Below are 18,483 nucleotides of genomic sequence, written 5' to 3'. Positions count from 1 at the left end.
TGAAAATCTACAATTTATAAAGTTATTTTCATCCACAAAAACAAGCAATCACTTCGTTAGCTTTTCTTTCGATTTTTCATTATTTTATAGACATTTCTTAATTTTCTTATCCAACCAACGATGCTTGGAGCCTAAAAATCTCTTTCCTAAAAAATACGAGTAATTTTGCACCACCAGCAGAGCGATCGAAAAATGCGGGCTGAGTTTAATTATGATTTCGTTAATAGATTTATTTGTTATAATTATGGGATATTAGCTAGCTTGTATATATTAAAACATATCAATAAATTTGTGATCTAGTTCAGTTTTCATGTTAGTTTTTTTCTCCCGGTATAACTAGGATATCATATTCTCTTCAAGGGAGGAGGCTGCTAGCTTGTTTGTAACTGTTATTCAATAGTTTGTTTTGGATGTTTTGTCCGTAGAACCTGTTTGTCTCGTATTAAAAATCTGGGTTTTAATACATTTCTCATTTTAAGTTGAAAAATATTTGTTTAATATGTCTAAAAGTAAAGGGAAAAAATAACTTATAAAGATGTAGAGTATGTACTAAACCTCTTTTTTTATATAAGAAAAAATTGATGAGGCTCAACGATTAATACAATGGCAAAATAAACACATGACCATGACGGGGACTACATGATCATGCTAATATTGATATCATACACACGGAAACATAATAGCAATGCATAAGCATACGGGTGGCAACCCGACACGAGACCCGTAAAATATGAATTCGGGTTGGAGTTTTTCGGATTCGGGTCGAATTCGGGTTGACCCAAAATCAACCCGAAAAAACAGGTCATTTTTGGGTTGAATTCGGATTACCCAAAATTACCCGAAAATTAATATATAATGTAAATATTATATACATTTATATAAAATACATATATTTATATTATTTTTGTAATATTTATTACTTAAATTTAATAAAAATATTTAATTTAATATAAATTAATTTATTTGAATTAAATAATATTTATTTATTATTTAGAAAATATATTTATTAATAAATATTATTTTTCGGGTCGGGGTCGGGTTACTCGCAGGTAGTGCGGGTCGGGGTCGGGTTTGGTATTTTGACCCATTAAAATTTCAGGTCGGGTTCGGGTTGGGTAAAATTTGTGACCCGAGATTATCAACCTGACCTGAACCCGACTCGAAACCCGAAATTGCAAGCCCCACATGAGCATGCTAAAAAAACTACATGAGCATGTCAAAATTGGGATGTAGTACAGTAACAAGCACTTGATTCTTTGATGTAGCGCATGAACATACTATTTTGATTTAATATTTAACTTTAAATAAGATTTAGTTTTATTTTGATTAAGAGTCCTTAATTATATGAAGAATATTATGATAACTTATTTTTGTGTTGTGTATTGTGACGTTGTTTATTATACACTTTAGACAACGATAATCGCACTATTGTTTGTTTCGAGTAATTTATAACATTTTCTTTTAGAAATTGTTGCATAACATCTAAAAATCACAAAAAATATGTTAAAGAGTCTTGTTAAAGGGAAATTAAACCAAATATTCACTAACAAGTGAACTCTTGTGGTTAAACAAACACACGGTGGTTTCTTAGTTTCAAATATTTATTTTAAAACTTTCATACAACACTTTTCTCTAGTGAAAACGTTGTTGTTAAAGATTTCAAAATAGAACCCGCAAATGTTTGACACATTAGAGCTCAATTCACACAATATTTCTTCTCTTTTTTATAGTTGTTTTAGTTGGTTTCCACGATGGTTTTTTCAAATATAAACTCTTATACTAATGAGTAGCAGACAAAGCTTATACAGTGAAGCGCTACGGTAGAAATTAATTTGCACAATAATTATTTCTTTTTTGTCTTTGTTTCTTTTTAGTTTACATACTGATTTGTGTGAATTGTCATTTGACAATAATTTATAATGTTTAAAGAGGTTATTAGGATAAGAAAAAATACAAAAAATTTCTTTTATTGTTATCATTATTACTCTTGTTGTTAGTCAATAGCTTTTATGCTTGTAATCCCTTGTGTTAGTTAAATTTACACAACTGTTTTTTGTATTGATTTTTTATTTCAAAAACATTGTATGATATGATCTAAACTACGTGTTCTTACATATGTCTTGATTCACTAAAAATAAATTAGACAATGACTTTATTTATGCAAATAAAACAAGAATATAATGTAAATCAACAAGTCAAAAAGTACCTTAACAAATATTTTTCATCATTTCAATACCAACTATATATTCGCTATTATACGTCTGACTACTATTCATCATTTCAACTAACAAATATTACCACCATTATTCCCCTCCATTACGACCAACTAAGATTCATCAATATATTAAACCAAGAAAAATAATACATCCACAAAGAAGGATCATCAATAATATATTTTGCTGGGATGAACATAACCACCGAAAAGAGAGTGCTGTTAAAATTATAGTGCCATATATGTACACCAATTAAACTCCCAAAAGTATGTCATAAACTCCCAAAAGTATGTCATAAACTTTCAGCACCTATAAAATGAATGCAATTATCTTTAGTACTAAGAATCATGATAATGCGCGTCAAGTTCAATAAAGTAATGTATGTAGAAGTCAATACAGTACAATGGTTGTGTAAGGTAAGAATCAAAATATTGAACACACCTCACATACATATTACAGAGTTGTAACAAGTGTATGAGAGATGGACAATAATCACTTTAGGGTCTGGTCCTTTTTTTGTTGTAAATGGAGAGATATCAACCAAGAAATTAAGATTGGTGACTTGAGATATAAAATGGTTAACTTGAATAGGTTAGGATTTCGGAATAATCCATTCGTGTTAGTAAAATATGTCAAACGAGTTTGTTTCTCGATGAACATCTTGATAAATTATGATATGTGGTGCTAAAATTATAAGATAAAAAGTATTATGATGATAACGACGATGGAAATGAGGAATTCGTTGAAGTTGAACTTGAGAAATTAAGATTATCTTGTGCCAAATATACTAGATGTTGATAGTTGCATGCAATATGTAGATGAAAAAAATTCAACTTTCGTGATATAATACAGTTTATAAATATAAATTTGGTTTTGTGATTTTGATGAACTAATTCTAGATTTTTATAACTTTGCCTGATTTTATTGGTTGGTTTGTCTCAGTTTTATGGATTTGTTATAGTTTTTGTTTGCAGGTTTGCTTATATTAGTTTGTTTTTACCGTACAATAATTCAGACAATGATTTTTTAAAATAAAAACACATATATGAGAGGAAAACATACAACAAAAATACTGTCAGAAAACTGTTATTATTTATGCAACATTTTAATAAACTGTTGCCTAAACTTTAAATTTGTACAACACCACAATCAAGAATACTTGTCAGATTCAATTTATAAGACAACAGTTAATAAATTATTGTAATAATTTGGGTTGACAACTCTTTAAGAAATTGTTATATGAACCTCAAAATTTTCACAACACTATCGTCGAAAAAACTTGTCTTGTTCGATTCAAAAGACCTTTAATTACTATTAATGAAACTAAATTAGACAATACATTTCTTGTGATGAAAATACATCTTTGTGTGTAAAATTGAGGCGATATCTTTTTCCGGAGTGTTGTCTAGTCTAGTCTTTCTTGTAATGGATCAATAAAACCTCCGCTGACTGGACCATGTTTTAGAAACCTAATGCGTATAAATTGTTAATTGTCCGACCAAAAGGGATTGCTTCTACGATATCAAATACTAAAAATAATTTGCTTTTTGAAAATGAGAACAAAATATATCTGGAAATGTAGAGACCATGATGTATAGACCAAAGAGACTGTATTACACAAATTTGTACATGTGCATTTTATGTGATGGGAATACTACAAGAAAAATGCTTCATGCACAAAATTGGGTACAAAAATTATTCACAAAATGAGTATATGTTATGTTTTAATTGAAATGGGACCCTTGTATATGCATTAAAAGCACCAATTAAAAGATCCCACCTCAATTGTCATGTCATTTTATGCAAATTTTTGTACCCAATATTATGCATGGACCAATACTCATATTACAAATACTGCCCCTGTGTCTTGTGCATATCATTTCGAACAAACTTGTTCTTTCTCTCCACTACTCTCTCTACATTCCAAATGTAAATTTCTCTCTCTGACACCAACACCAAACCTCTCTGTCTCTCTCCTTCTCTCCCCACTTCTCTCTCTCTCTCACCATGTCTAACAACCAACAACAAGAAGTCTCTCGTAAGAGAAAATCAACAAACACCAATGAAGATAATGTTGCTCTCACACTCTCCTTGGGTATCCCACCACCAGTCTCTCCTCTTTCTGGATCTGCACAGCAAACAGGGCCGACGAGGGTTACAAGACGTAACCCAACCAAGTACCAAGATGTACCACAACCTTACCCATGGGCCACTACCAAAAGAGCCACAGTACATACACTAGACCATCTCGACTCTCTCCAAATCAAAACTATCTCTGGTCAAATGCAATGCAAGAAATGTGAAAGAGAGTATGAGATGGAACTCGACTTGCATGAGAAATTTATCGAAATCGCTTCATTTATGGCCAAAAACAAATTCGCTATGCGTGACCGAGCCCCTGCTAATCTCATGAACCCAGCTTTGCCAACTTGTAAGTTCTGTGACCAAGAAGGCAGTGTCAAGCCCGTGATTTCCGACAAGAAGAAGACGATTAACTGGTTGTTTTTGTTTCTGGGACAAATGCTAGGATGTTGTACACTCGAACAATTGAAGTACTTCTGCAAGCACACCAAGAATCATCGCACTGGAGCCAAAGATCGTGTTCTCTATCTCACTTATCTCGCCATTTGCAAGCAGCTAGATCCAAGTGGTCCCTTCGATCGTTAAATTAATTTAAGTTTTCTATTTTCAATCTAGTTATCATATGTTATGAACCTTTTAGTTATTGAGTTATTAGTAGTATTAAATGTCATATCAAAACTGCAGTCTTGTCAAGTTCTTTCGGTCTAATAATCGAATGCTTTTCTGATTCAGTCTGTTATGCAATCTTGTGTGAGATTTATGTTTTTGATATAATACTATGAAGTGTCTGGTGTTGTTGATAAACATTGAGATTTTGTCGGGACTATAGATGGTGATATTTGCATCTTTATTACGGTTACAAATGATTTGGATGTTTGTTATTTTGTCGAATGTCGAACTTTCTGGATTAGTAATGAGGCCAAATTTATACATGTGTCTTGTCTAACAATGTGCTTATATATAATTTGATTGTATATGCTTTTTCGGGTTAGTTTTTATGCATACTTTTTATAACATCCCAAGCCCACAATTAGATGTATACCGGACCCAACAACCCACCACAGGTCGGCCCAAAAGTGCTAGCAAATTGTTATACATTAGTTATTTGTTTGCCTTATAAAGGGCCCAAATACTCTTTAACTAATCGATGTGGGATGTTACAAAGCATTTATAACATCCCAAACTCACAACTAGATGCATACTGGACCCAACAACCAACCACAGGTCGGTCCAAAAGTGCTAGCAAATTGATATACATTAGTTATTTGCTTGCCCTTATAAAGGGCCCAATTAATACTCTTTAACTAATCGATGTGGGATGTTACAAACACCCCCTCTTATATGCTCGACGTCCTCGTCGAGCCCACAATCAAACTTACGAAACCCGAGCAGTGCCTTAGCACTTCCGGCCGGGTAGAGCTCTGATACCATTTATAACATCCCAAGCCCACAACTAGATGCATACTGGACCCAACAACCCACCACAGGTCGGCTCAAAAGTGCTAGCAAATTGATATACATTAGCTATTTGCTTGCCCTTATAAAGGGCCCAAATACTCTTTAACTAATCGTGTGGGATGTTACACTTTTAATATTCAAAATATATTTTTTTTGATTTAATAGGCTAAGATGTCATTTAAATGGATGACTACGTTAATCTAATTAATTCTTTGATGACAGCTTTATAGCTTTATGACCGTTCAATAATGTATATATGTAATTTGATTCATTGACGTCAATGTCATGACAGCTCCGCTATAAAGTTTCTTACGAAGGTTAATCCAGTTAAGTTTATTATTCGTCGGACCACTACGTATTTGTAATTGTTTGACTGTCCCATTCAAGAGCATATCTAATTGATTCTTTGACGTCAATTTTATGACCGCTCCTCCACAAAGTATCCTACATAGATAAATCTAGATTGCCTCCGTATGAGTTTTTATTGAGTACTAGATATGACGTCTTGCTATCAAGAGCCTAATTTCAACAACAGTGTTCAATTAAAGATCAACTAAGCCGCCAACAAGCATTTGATATCATTTTTTTTCTCTAAATCATAAATTCTTGCTTAATCAATGAGTTAACTCTTCATGATCTGAAATACTCTGTAAACCAGATATGACAACCGTTTTGTTTAGATAATAATGTATATGGAGTGAACAAGTACTTTACCCTGTAAAAAGTGCATACCTGAAAATCTTACAATTATACAGCTTAAGTGTTGAGTTTCTGTTGTCGTAGAATATCTGGGTTCGACTCTTGCTTGTATCAGAACATATACTCATCTTTAAGCTTAAATATTCAAAAAATAATAATAAGAAAAACATGGACACATTTGTGAATGATTTTGGATAGTCTTGGCCTAAAATATACTAGAGCGAGTTTGGGTTAAACCCATATTACAAATAAGAGCTTTTACTTCAACTTTACCTTCCTATTGTTTGTTATGATCACTATACTCGCAGATATCATATATTGATATTAAAATTTATAATTGATTTTTATAAATTAAATCGAAAGTATTCAATTTAATTAAAAGTGTTATAAACATACAAGTCCTGAATGTGAACAAGAATATAAACAAGTAATTGGAGTCTTTAAAATTATTTTAACATTTATCACTTTAAATTTGCATATTTAGAAAAAGAATTAAATTTCAATTAATTCTCAATTATCAAAGTTACATATGCATTGATAAAAATATCATCTTAATGCATATATAGATAGGGTAAAACTCTTAATGATATAAATAATAGATATAATTATGTATATGCATGACTGAATGGACCATTTTTTTTTTGATGTTATGCAATTCACTGAATGGACCGTTATTTATATCTAATTGATCCTTTGATGTTTATGACAGCTATGTGGGAAAAAGGGAAAATGTAAATCAAAAGACTTGTGAGAATATATGAGTCGTGGCGTGAATTAACATTATCCTAAAGTTGAATTTGCCCCGCTACATACACATGGCTTCTTAGCAATAAATCTTCAAGGGTGTAGTACAAAGAAATATATGAGAGAATAAATTGTTTGTGTGTACAAAGATGAGGGGATACCTCCTTTTATAAGTGTTTGTAACTCCAAGAATAATAGAGGGTCACTATTAATTTAAGGAGGTAAAAAGTCTCAAACTGAAGAGTCTTGAAACCAAAAAATCTCATACAAAATGATTTTTCTTTTGAAGCAAATTTTTGGAAATGATATTTATAATTAATTTTAACATCCGCTCAAGAATATATCTTATTAATTCATTGACATCAATTTTATAACCGTTCCTCCGCATAATTTCTAATATCAATAAATCTAGATTATGATTGTATGACCTTTTATTGAGTAATATATATAACCTCTTGCTATTAATCTATACTATACTATAATAAGTCAACATGGGTATAATTTGTAGTCCGAGGTTTTAGTTATATTTTTTGGTTTGGTACTCTCCCTTTGGGACTACAAGTCTACAAATGTGGAGTCTATTAGTATTACATTGCTAAACAGTTTCAAATACTAAAAACACTCATAACAATACATTATCATATAATATTTCATTAAAAAATTATAATAATGTTATAAATAAAATTATTAATATACAATTTTGAATATCTTTTTTAATTAATAACAACCTTCATATAATTCTTTTTGACTTCTATTTCAAGATAAACATGAACCATTACATAACCCTTTCTAACTCTAATCTTAAAAGTTATTGTTGTCAAAAAAAAAAACCAAGATTACAAAATTATGTTGAAATTCGATTGATTAGACTACTGAATCATTCAAAGGTATTACACGATCAGTTATGTTTGGAAAAGATTTGAATTTTCTGATTTTTTTTATTTTTAAATCTACGTGTACTAAATTCGAATTAAATGTACTAAAATTCTGATATGAAAATATAGTTAGTTGAATAATATAATTTAATTAAAACTCAATCCATTTATACTAAAATATTAATAAAATGATGTTAACATTTAAATTATAAATAATAAATTACGGACTATAACAAGTTAAAGGATAGTCCAGTTAAAAGATCAACTAGCTCCGTAACAAGCATTTGGTATCTTTTCCCTCCAGATCAGCTTAATCCAAGAGTGGACTGAGGAAATTTTAATGACTTGCAATCCAGAATTTCAGTGTTTTCATATACCCATTACACTGATTATATATTATCTGAAAATGAAATAGTACTTTGTAACCCAGGTGTGACAACCAGCCGGTGTTTAATTAGAACATAGTGCAAAAATACATGTACCTGCAAATCTTATCATATGGACACATCACACATTTGAATGTTTTTGGACGGTCCCCTGGCTTAAGACTGGAGTTTGGGTTGACCTTGGATAACAATTTTTACTTTTAACTCTAGCTACCTTCCCGGTGTTTGTTATGATTAGTTTACTCACAGATACGCTTTTATATCACTTTTCTGTCTTTTTATTAGATATTGATATTAAAATTTAGGAAAATGCTTGGTGCACATAATTGTATACAGAATTGTGCACATAATGACATGTGGGAGCTTTTAATTGGAATGTGCCCCCTGTATTCACATCAAACAACCCAATTAAAATCCTCCATCTCAATTGACATGTAGAAGTTTTATGTACACAATTATGTGCATTTAGCACTACTCTAAAATTTATAATCTTTATCTTTATACTATACACAAGGAAATTTTCAAATCATATTAATTATATTAATCTTACTTTTTTATAACTCTTCTATACAAATATTAAGAACCAAAGTCCCCACCTCAATTTTTTGGGAAATGAAATAATTAATAACATTATTTTGAAAAAAAATTCAAATTTACACGGAATGAGAATTAGAACTAATCTCGAATCTCTAGATTTTTAAACATAAACAACTATAATTGACTGAATTATATTAAAGTAGATATTTAATATTATACAGAAACAAATTCAAATTTATGAATTATATATATATTTTTTATAATTATTTTAATATAAATATTGAAAGTCAAATTTGTCTTTTGATAACCTAATATTTAGGGAAGAAAATAATTAAAACATATCCAAAGGGTATTCACATTTATATTGAATAAGAACTAGTATTTATGTCAAATTTTTAATTTATAAACATAAGGAACTAGAATTGTCTCAATTATACTCTAGGTGATACTTAATAAAATATCTAAATTATTAATTTAGAGAGAAGGAGAATTCAAATTCATCTCCAAATTTTCTTTCATTATCCTAATTTTAACAAATATGAAATCTTCTAAACTATATTTAAAAAACTTCTCTTATATAACGATTGAAAACCAAGTTCATTTTAATGACCAAATTTTCAAAATTAGAACAATTATCAAAATATTCAAAATTACTACAAAAAAACTATATAAATAATTTATTCCATCATCCAATATATTTATAAATATTGTACTCATAAATTTATGTGATATTATCATATTTTATATTTTTTTATTGATTGCTTAAATAAACTCTATTTAAAACTTTGAAATGTTGGGTGGTTAGCTACTCATTCACATTCACATTATTATTATATTAATAACAATATTTTTGAACAAATTTTACTAGTAACAATATCAATTTTTTGTTTTGCAAATAAAATAATTATAAAAGACGATTTGTATTCAAGATAAGTTTAAAACAAAAAATACTACATATATACAAATTTTTTAGGAAAAGGTAAACTGAATTCTACAAATAATTTTTACAAAGCGCGGCTTAGCCAATTGCTTAATTTTAATAATTAAAATCAGAAATATCCAATCTAATTAAAAGAATGTTATAAATACACAAGTCACAAGTCCCTTATGTGAACAAGAATATAAACAAGTTGTTTGTCTTTAAAACTACTTTAACAATTATTATTAGATTTTGAAAATAGAGCAATTTCATTTATTTCGAATTATCAAAGTTAGAGATGCATTGGTAAAAATGGACATAGAAAAGCAACCGTCCGAGAGAGCTCTGATGCATGCACGTAAAACTCTGTAATACATATCTAAAGACTGTCTGTATTTTAGTAGATATCTAAACCCTGAAAAATATAAATAGTGTTTATCTAAACGGTATAAGTCATCTAACAAACCACTTATTTATCTCCACTTCTATCTCTAACATCCTTCAATTCGTCTCCTCACCATGACTAACAACGACCCTGAAGAGCAACAGCAAGAAGTCTCCCGTAAGAGAAAATTATCCGATCCCTCCGTCGATGATGCCACAATCGTCTCAACAGATCATGATATCGAGATCTCGCAAGAAACCAACAACAATAACAATGTTTTTCTCACTCTCTCCCTCGGTATCCAACAAATCCCTTTCCAGCTTCCTCCTACACTCCCACCCACTGCACCCCCTCCTGTTTTCCAACCCCCACTGCCTGTGCCGCGAGCGGGCCCTACGAAGCATCGACGACGTAACCCGACGCAGGCGCCGCGTGACGTGACTAAAGGGGAGGATATCCCGCAGCCCTACCCGTGGGCTACTACGAAGAGAGCCACGGTGCATACAATGAGCTATCTTGATTCGAAGAATATAAGAAGTATTTCGGGTGACGTGCAATGCAAGAGATGTGAGAGGCAGTATCAGATGGAACTGGATTTGCATGAAAAATTTAAGGACATCGGGACGTATATGGCGAAAAATAAATCCACTATGCATGATCGAGCCCCTGCGAGTCTGATGAACCCGGTTCTTCCAACGTGTAAGTTCTGTAATCAGGAAAACAGTGTCAAGCCCGTGATTTCGGAGAAGAAGAAGACGATTAATTGGCTGTTTTTGCTTCTGGGACGAATGCTGGGATGCTGCACACTCGAGCAATTAAAGTACTTCTGCAAGCACACCAAGAATCATCGCACTGGAGCCAAAGATCGTGTTCTGTATCTCACTTATCTCGCGATTTGCAAGCAGCTCGATCCCAAAGGCCCCTTTGATCGTTAAGGAATCAAGTATGTGGGGAGATCTTGAATTGATTCATGTATTCTGGTTTTTATAAGTTATGTTATGGTTTTATTAACTGTGTTATCAGCTTCTAGATTATTAAGTCTGAGTAGTAATGAATGTAGTATCGCAATGGCAGTCTTATCAAGTTGTTTTGTCTGAAAATCTGAACGCTTTAAATTCTATTTGTGAATGTGCATGCGAGATTTGTGTTTTTGTTATTATCGATTGAATGCTTGGTTTGTTGATATACATAATTATGGTGGTGTTTATATATCGGATGTTTGTTAATGTGTTCAATTTTAAAACTGGGATTTGTATCTTTAAGAAGCCAGGCAATTCCCCTCTATAGGACTCGGCTTGAAAAGCCAGCTTCATTTTAGTATCATTTATTCGGAATTGTTTGCAGATATTCATGATCCATTGACTAACACTCTTTAAAGCTTATTGACCGACAAAGAATACAAATATGCCTGCAGAAAAAGAAGCTGGTGCTTGATAAAACAAACAAGAAGAATGTTTAAGATACACAGAGATAAGTTGAGATCCGGAGAAAAATATCTAAAGTTCAGAATAACAACAATATAAGATGTATGACCAAACATATATTGGCCAAATATGTTGAGCAATATATCCTTACGCATGAAAACCAGTGTTCTGAAAGTCGGATCGGGTTGTTCGGTCGTCACCGTCTCGATGAAGCGTTAATCGACGAAAAAATCGTTTTTTCTCAAAATCGGTGAAAGACGGAATTAATCGGTCAAAAGATGGGATTAATCAGAAAAAGTCTGTCAAAGATCACAGAAATTAAAGTTGTTTTTATTACCATTCACTCTTTCAATATTAGAGCCTAAATTCTAATTACAAAAATCTGCAATATCTTCTTTCGTAGATTCAATCAAATTTAAACTTATATATGAGATGATTGGACTTGTATATGTATATAAAGGTATGTTTTGTGTTATAAAAATCATTAATCTTTTGATTTTATAAGATTATAAATTTATAGTATATATAATTAGAGTTGGGTTCAATGGAGTCTCAATAATTATATAAATATATATATATATAATTTTAAAAAATTATTAAATTGATTATGATTAATGATCCGATTAATCCCCAATTATCCGATCAATCGCTGGACGATGCCTTCACCGACTAAGTCCGATTGTTCAGAACACTAAAAAAGTCTCTACAAGTACTTGAATACTTGCTGCTGGGGTGAAAGTTATGCCCTCTAAGTGTTCCAGTACAACATGACTAAGTAAAATAGATAAGCCGATCAAGACAATACCCTTCATGTTGTGAAAGACATTGGAGGACTGCAATGCACGCGCCAAATTTTTTTGTTTTTTTGCCAAAGAATGATCAGATTATTTTATTCACGTTGTAAATCAGCCAAGAGTACATGATAAAATTCCGAGTGGACATCTCCCACTCTCCAAACACGATCAGCAATGGAACAGCGGTATAAAATTGCTAAATAGTGAGCTACTCTATTCGCTGACCGCTTAACAAATCTAAAACTTAAGTTTTTATGACTCAATCTTGCAAGTATGTCTCGACATTCTTTAATAACTCTCCCCAAGTATGAAAAACAAGTAAGAGAGCTGCGTATTGCCTGAACCACCTGCAAGCAATCAGATTCGATAATCGTGTTTCTGCAATCGTTTTCCTGAACCCAACTTAACACCTCCTTGATTCCAAGTGCTTCTGCTAAGTCCGGGTTGGGCTGTCCTCTCATGCAGCTTGATCTAGCTTCGATTAGCTTCCCTTCATGATCTCTTATTACAAATGCATGGCTATAACAGTTTGTTTGTTCAAAAATGGCAGCGTCAACATTGATCTTAACTCTGTTTATCATGGGAGTATGCCAGTGCTCATCACCATCTTCTTGGTTCATGTAGGCCATAAACCGATTAAAGGATTTATCTTGAACACTCATCCACTGGTTAAGAAGAGAATATGCTGATTATTTTTGAGATCCTGCAGCAGAGATTAGGCGCTCTTAACTGAATAACAACCGAGTTTTTCTCGTCTCCAGTACCAGGTGTCATGAACTTCAGCATTTAATGGGATTGCTAGAATTATGTTAGCATCTCTGCTCTCAAAAACATCCATAACAAGATCAACATCCCAGTTGCCGTTACCATCCAGTAAAGAGGATACCATTTGCCCTTGCAATGTACGACTATTCGTATGAATATAAGCATCTTGTTCCAGAGGCAGCCAAGGATCCTCTAAAATATTGATTGTTGATCCATTACCCACCCTGCACCCTAGGCCTTGCTTTAACAAAGATTGGGATTCTATAACACTCCGCCAGATGTAGCTTGAATTGTGACCTATTTTAGCATTGAGAAAAGACCCCTGTTAAATACTAACACCCTGTGGATAATATCTAGCTTTAAACACTGACTGACTAACTTGTTCGGGTGAGTCATCAGTCTCCCGCCTTGCTTGCCTAATATTGAAATCACGAACACTTCTGAAACCCATACCACCAAGCGTTTTCTTTTTGCTCATGTTGCTCCAACTTAACCAATGAATACCTCTGTCTTTTTTGGAGTTTGTTTTCCACCAAAATTTACACATCATTTTCTCCAAGTCTTGACACAGATTTAGCGGTAAGAGAAACACTCCCATCGCATACTTTGGTAACGCTTGAGCTACTGTCTTCAGCAATACCTCCTTGCCACCCTTGGATAACATTTTATTTTAGATGTATTGAAAGTTGAAACGCAACAAATCTCTTAGGCCCTGATTAGTCAGAATCATTTCTGTTTCGCTAAGAATAACTGGTGCAATACACAGTTGGCGGAGATTTATAATAACTGGTACACACCCAGAATAATCATATATCTAGCATGCACTCATATCTGTCTGCTTTTCATCAGGACACAACTCTCATAACTTGTTCATTGAGTTGATCAAGTCGTTCACACAGCTTCTGCATATATCAGCCCGAACATTACCTCTGCGATAGACAAAGGTCTTAACTTTGTACTTATACCCTACTCTGTCGATGTATACTTCAAGTCTTTTCTGTTAAGACGTACAAGATGGGACAAGTACTCCTCTATTTGTAATTCAGAGATTTCATATTGACCAACCACCTGTAAGAACTTTCAGATCTCTTACAGGAGGTAAAAGACCTAAATTCATTCAGTTTAATCTAATGAACATACCACCAAGTTTCATGTATAATTAGAACTACATTTCAATATTCTCTGCAACTAATCTTAAAGTCAGCCAAATCAATACAAGATCATCAAACATAGGATGACAGTGCCATCAGCCGTTCAAAGTATTAGAAGATGAATTCCAAGTACAGTACAGTGTAATTAGAAACAAACTTCTAATCTTTAAGTATAGCCGCCTTCAACATGTAAACAAAGAAATCAGGAGTAAAAACAAGCTACTGAAACTCCTGATTATATGCTTTTCTCACCAACAGCCCAAATCAAAAACAAAGACTATATACCTCCTGATGAATTTATACTAAACCATCTTGTTAAATAATATCTCTCAATTGAGATTTTTAAGATTTCTGAAAAACCAATGTCCACTGACATTACAAGAATATGGTATACACCATCCCCCACTATGGGTCAGAATAACCTCTTTAAGGTACCTCAGTGCCATCTTCTATGGCCCCCAAAGAATTTTATCAATTCCTGCTACAAAACTGATACGAGATTGATTACTTAATAAACTTGTCATGGTTAAACCCACAGGCAAACTTAAAGGGCATTGCAATTCACTGGACAAAAAAATTGTCAATTGTCCGGAAGGGGAAGTTTTCTTCAGATAAAAAGCAAATAACAGTACAGATGTTCTTCATGAATGCAGCAGCATGAACACTGTAAGAACTAACATAATGATGGAGCAGAGATAGGCCAAATTAAAGCAAGTAGTAAATCTACTAGTATTAAGCCAAGTACGACGAATAGTTCTCCTATCTAAGCCTCTTCTACACATTTATATAGAAATGTCCCACAAGTAATGGTCCTGTCTAAGCCTTAACTAAATCTAGAAATCTGAATGTCAGATTTTAATTCTTCCATGTTGACAACTATCAGACATTTTCTTGTTAATACACATAATCACACTGAAAATTACAAGTCAAGTTCCTAATATTTTTAAATTCAGCCTGCGTAGCCAGATGGAATGGAAAACCATGTCCAGTAAATCAAATGGTTGAGCCGGTCTGTGGATTGTAAAATGACGCTGTACATCCTTCAGTAGCTTCTGTTTTTGCAAGTAGTCATTATATGAAACTTTTTTCAGGATTGTTTTTATATGAGGTATATCAGCCACCGGAATATGAATAGAGAATCTTGTCCAATCAAGAACATCACTAAATGGCAAGACATAGTTATCAGAAATAATTACAGGAACACAACCTGCATATATAGACTCGATCACTCTGGGGCTTGCTACTTCCCATCCACTGGGGCACAAGCAAAATTTTGCACGGCCCATCAAGTCATAGTAGTTCAAATTTTCAGGAAGGTAACTGTGAACTTGGATATCTGTATCTTTCTTGTTGTACCAGGATTCAAAGAGTAAGGATCTTACGTCTCCGTGATTGCCACCAGCAAAGAAAGCAAAGATGGAACGGTTGCCAGGGCTTTGTCCAAGGGAAGGTATCTCCAGAGATTCTACTTGAATTTTGATTTCTGGCAATGTGGCATCTCTTGTTGGATTAAATCCTTCTGAAGTGTTGGCATTGCAGAGGACCCTAATTACGTTTCTGTATAGTAGAGGGCTTGCTGCTGAAACATCTGGTCCCTGACATTTTCATAAATAGCTCAAATGAATAAATAAAACCAATAATCTTGAAATGCTGAATTCTGAAATATTAAATAGATGCAAGTTACCCAATCATGGCAGCCTATGAAGAAATGATCAGCTCCCCTGCTTCTGTTCCAGTACGGATACTTGTGAGAAATTATGGAAATGTAATCGGTGACCACATTCTGGAGGTGATAGCGCTGGTAGTGAGCACGAGGGATAGGGTAAAGATACAGAACAGCTTTGGTGACACTAAAAGGGAGGAAGAAAACAGAGGCCTCGTCGGGACTATGAGCTGAATAAGGGCTTTTCCCACTGGTATCAAGCTCATCAATCACTTGGCCTTCGATGGAGTAGATGTCTTTCATGGGTCCGTTATGGAAGATGGGATCGTCTCCTTCTCTGTATACCCACACTTTGAACCTCTTTCTCATCTCTATGTGGCTCCTGCATGCATTATTCTTATTCTTGTTCAGTATACACCATGTAAATAAGTGGCAACTAGTACAGAGTAAAAGAATCATCAAGTGCCTAAGAAGTAAGAAGCTAAGCAAGTAACATAAAAATCTTAACTTTAAAGCCAAAAGAATTGGAAATCCCAAAACATAAAAATAAAAAATTAATTAAAGATGGATCTTAACTGGTGAAAAGCATAAACATTTCTGTAAATGGAGCTTCTGGGAACAAAGCTCTCATTCTTGTTTGACAAATATCTTTGTGTTCGTACAGCTTCACGTATGGCTGCTCGAGCTCTGGCCAGCCTTTGTTCCACTCTTCCAGCATTGCCTTGTTCCTAAACGCGTAAACAATATTTAAACATGAAAACTGATCATAAATATTCAACCATGCATCACTAAACAAAGACTCACATTTGTACCCACAGAAACGTTGAAAGTTGAGTCTTGTTGATGATAAGGGTTAAGAGAAAGAGTATTAGTAGAAGAAGATGATGAGAAAGAAAAGAAACCAAAAAGGAGAATCAAAGAGAGGAATTTGCAATGGGAGTAAAATGAGGCTGCATGGATAATCATGGTTTTTGCAGATGAATGATTTGGTAGGGTTTAGAAGATGATGACTAATTCCAGGGAAGATACAGTAAAAGCTTTTCAACTAATCTTGGACTCCCTCAAATGCTGCACTTTGCTAGGCTTGTAGATATTCATCCATTTTGTTCTGGTATATCAGATGACTCAAGTAGTCAGGGCTACGATCCAGGTGCTTGTTTTTCATCATATATACTATCGTATATAATTCAAAAGTTTTATGACAAAAAAAAATAATTTAGAATTTATTATTTATAATTTATTTGTAACTTTTTTAGATGTTCACTCCGATAATTGAATAATAATGTATTGAGCTAGTTTTTATAAGTATATAGCATCAAGACACAATTATAATCTCAATTTATTATTTCAATAATAAATGTAAGTTAATTTAGTTAACAAATTTAGATTATAACAAATGAATGTTTGTAATTTAATCAAATATATGATCATTTGAAAATACTCTTCTCGAAACATATTTATAATTCCAATTATATTTTGTCAAAAACTATTTCTATAAGTTTTTTTATAATATTATTGTTATTCTAAAAATGATTATGAATATACAATCCAATCAAATATAATGTTCATATTTTTGTTAAAATATATAGAAAATGCTAGGTATCCGAAAAATTAATCCCGAATTCTTTTTTCAAATGACGTGTCAAAAGTCTGATTGATTGTATTTACTCTCCTAATGTTAGTTGCTTTTTGTTAATTCCTAGCGTTGTAGATATGGTTACAAACACAAATTTCGTATTTTTATAAAAATAATTTAAGGAAATGGTATTTTTATCATTTTTATGTGTAAGATTATGTTTTTAAAAATTTACAATATTTATACAAAAAAATTCTAGACTTGGATATATGGAAAATATCCAAAATTTTATTTCTCGTAACTAAAACATACTAGTCAAAATATAAAATTATACAAGATCGTAAAATGAATTTCGTATGCTAGCATTATAATAAATAAAATCTTGAATCTAGTATTAAAAAAAGTCTTGAATTTATGAAATAAAACTATCAAAATGGAGTAACTTTTTTTTTTTTTTTTACTATTTAAAATGGAGTAACTTTGTATTCATGCATCTGATAACACTTCCCAAGAGACATCTGATGACAACATAAGCTGTCTGTTCCTTGCTAAATTATAAAAATCCGATCACCCCCCTGATTATATAAATATGATGTAATTACAAAATTAATGGTGAGGGAAGAAAGATCAATCCCCAAAAGATGTCATTTTATGTTGGTTTTGTGTTTGGATTTGCATTGGGTATTGGATTGATTCTTGGTTTTGCTCGCTTTGAGAGAAGCCGATCAAAGCATCGCACTGATTTGGTACCCAAAAACTAATCTCATTCATCATTTTTAGTTTTGTTTATTTATATGCATGCATGCAGATCA

At 32.6% G+C, this 18,483-nt stretch overlaps 5 protein-coding genes across 5 annotated transcripts; 2 read left to right on the top strand and 3 right to left on the bottom strand.

Moving 5' to 3' along the window:
• The first annotated feature begins 4,220 nt into the window (after positions 1-4,220).
• On the top strand, positions 4,221-4,880 carry LOC108222805 (uncharacterized). The gene has a single exon (XM_017396721.1). It carries the CDS (start codon positions 4,221-4,223, stop codon positions 4,878-4,880), a length of 660 nt encoding a protein of 219 aa, XP_017252210.1.
• A 5,538-nt stretch (positions 4,881-10,418) lies between these two features.
• On the top strand, positions 10,419-11,233 carry LOC108200526 (uncharacterized). Its single transcript, XM_017368713.1, has one exon. The coding sequence runs from the start codon at positions 10,433-10,435 to the stop codon at positions 11,231-11,233; it is 801 nt and encodes a 266-aa protein (XP_017224202.1). The 5' UTR covers positions 10,419-10,432.
• Positions 11,234-12,611: 1,378 nt separating this feature from the next.
• On the bottom strand, positions 12,612-13,145 carry LOC108222796 (uncharacterized). Its single transcript, XM_017396712.1, has one exon. It carries the CDS (start codon positions 13,143-13,145, stop codon positions 12,612-12,614), a length of 534 nt encoding a protein of 177 aa, XP_017252201.1.
• An 86-nt stretch (positions 13,146-13,231) lies between these two features.
• Positions 13,232-13,945, bottom strand: LOC108222787 (uncharacterized mitochondrial protein AtMg00310-like). Its single transcript, XM_017396702.1, has 2 exons — positions 13,661-13,945; positions 13,232-13,603 (listed from the first exon to the last, which is right to left on the bottom strand). The coding sequence occupies exons 1-2, from the start codon at positions 13,943-13,945 to the stop codon at positions 13,232-13,234; spliced, it is 657 nt and encodes a 218-aa protein (XP_017252191.1).
• Positions 13,946-15,358: 1,413 nt separating this feature from the next.
• Positions 15,359-16,464, bottom strand: LOC108222780 (probable glycosyltransferase At5g11130). The gene is made up of 2 exons (XM_017396689.2): positions 16,117-16,464; positions 15,359-16,027 (listed from the first exon to the last, which is right to left on the bottom strand). Exons 1-2 carry the CDS (start codon positions 16,462-16,464, stop codon positions 15,359-15,361), a joined length of 1,017 nt encoding a protein of 338 aa, XP_017252178.2.
• Positions 16,465-18,483: the final 2,019 nt, after the last annotated feature.

Source organism: Daucus carota, chromosome 1 (genome assembly GCF_001625215.2).
Source record: "Daucus carota subsp. sativus chromosome 1, DH1 v3.0, whole genome shotgun sequence".
In the NCBI taxonomy this organism is placed as follows: Eukaryota; Viridiplantae; Streptophyta; class Magnoliopsida; order Apiales; family Apiaceae; genus Daucus; species Daucus carota.
Note: the sequence above shows the minus strand (reverse complement) of the source record. Positions and strands in the feature narration are given on the sequence as shown.

Coding starts and splice junctions, on each gene's coding strand:
- LOC108222805 (XM_017396721.1), top strand. CDS start 4,221: ATGTCTAACAACCAACAACAAGAAGTCTCTCGTAAGAGAAAATCAACA.
- LOC108200526 (XM_017368713.1), top strand. CDS start 10,433: ATGACTAACAACGACCCTGAAGAGCAACAGCAAGAAGTCTCCCGTAAG.
- LOC108222796 (XM_017396712.1), bottom strand. CDS start 13,145: ATGGCCTACATGAACCAAGAAGATGGTGATGAGCACTGGCATACTCCC.
- LOC108222787 (XM_017396702.1), bottom strand. CDS start 13,945: ATGTTATCCAAGGGTGGCAAGGAGGTATTGCTGAAGACAGTAGCTCAA. Junction 13,604..13,660: donor CTGATGACTCACCCGAACAA/GTTAGTCAGTCA, acceptor AGTATTTAACAG/GGGTCTTTTCTCAATGCTAA.
- LOC108222780 (XM_017396689.2), bottom strand. CDS start 16,464: ATGAGAAAGAGGTTCAAAGTGTGGGTATACAGAGAAGGAGACGATCCC. Junction 16,028..16,116: donor TCATAGGCTGCCATGATTGG/GTAACTTGCATC, acceptor TGAAAATGTCAG/GGACCAGATGTTTCAGCAGC.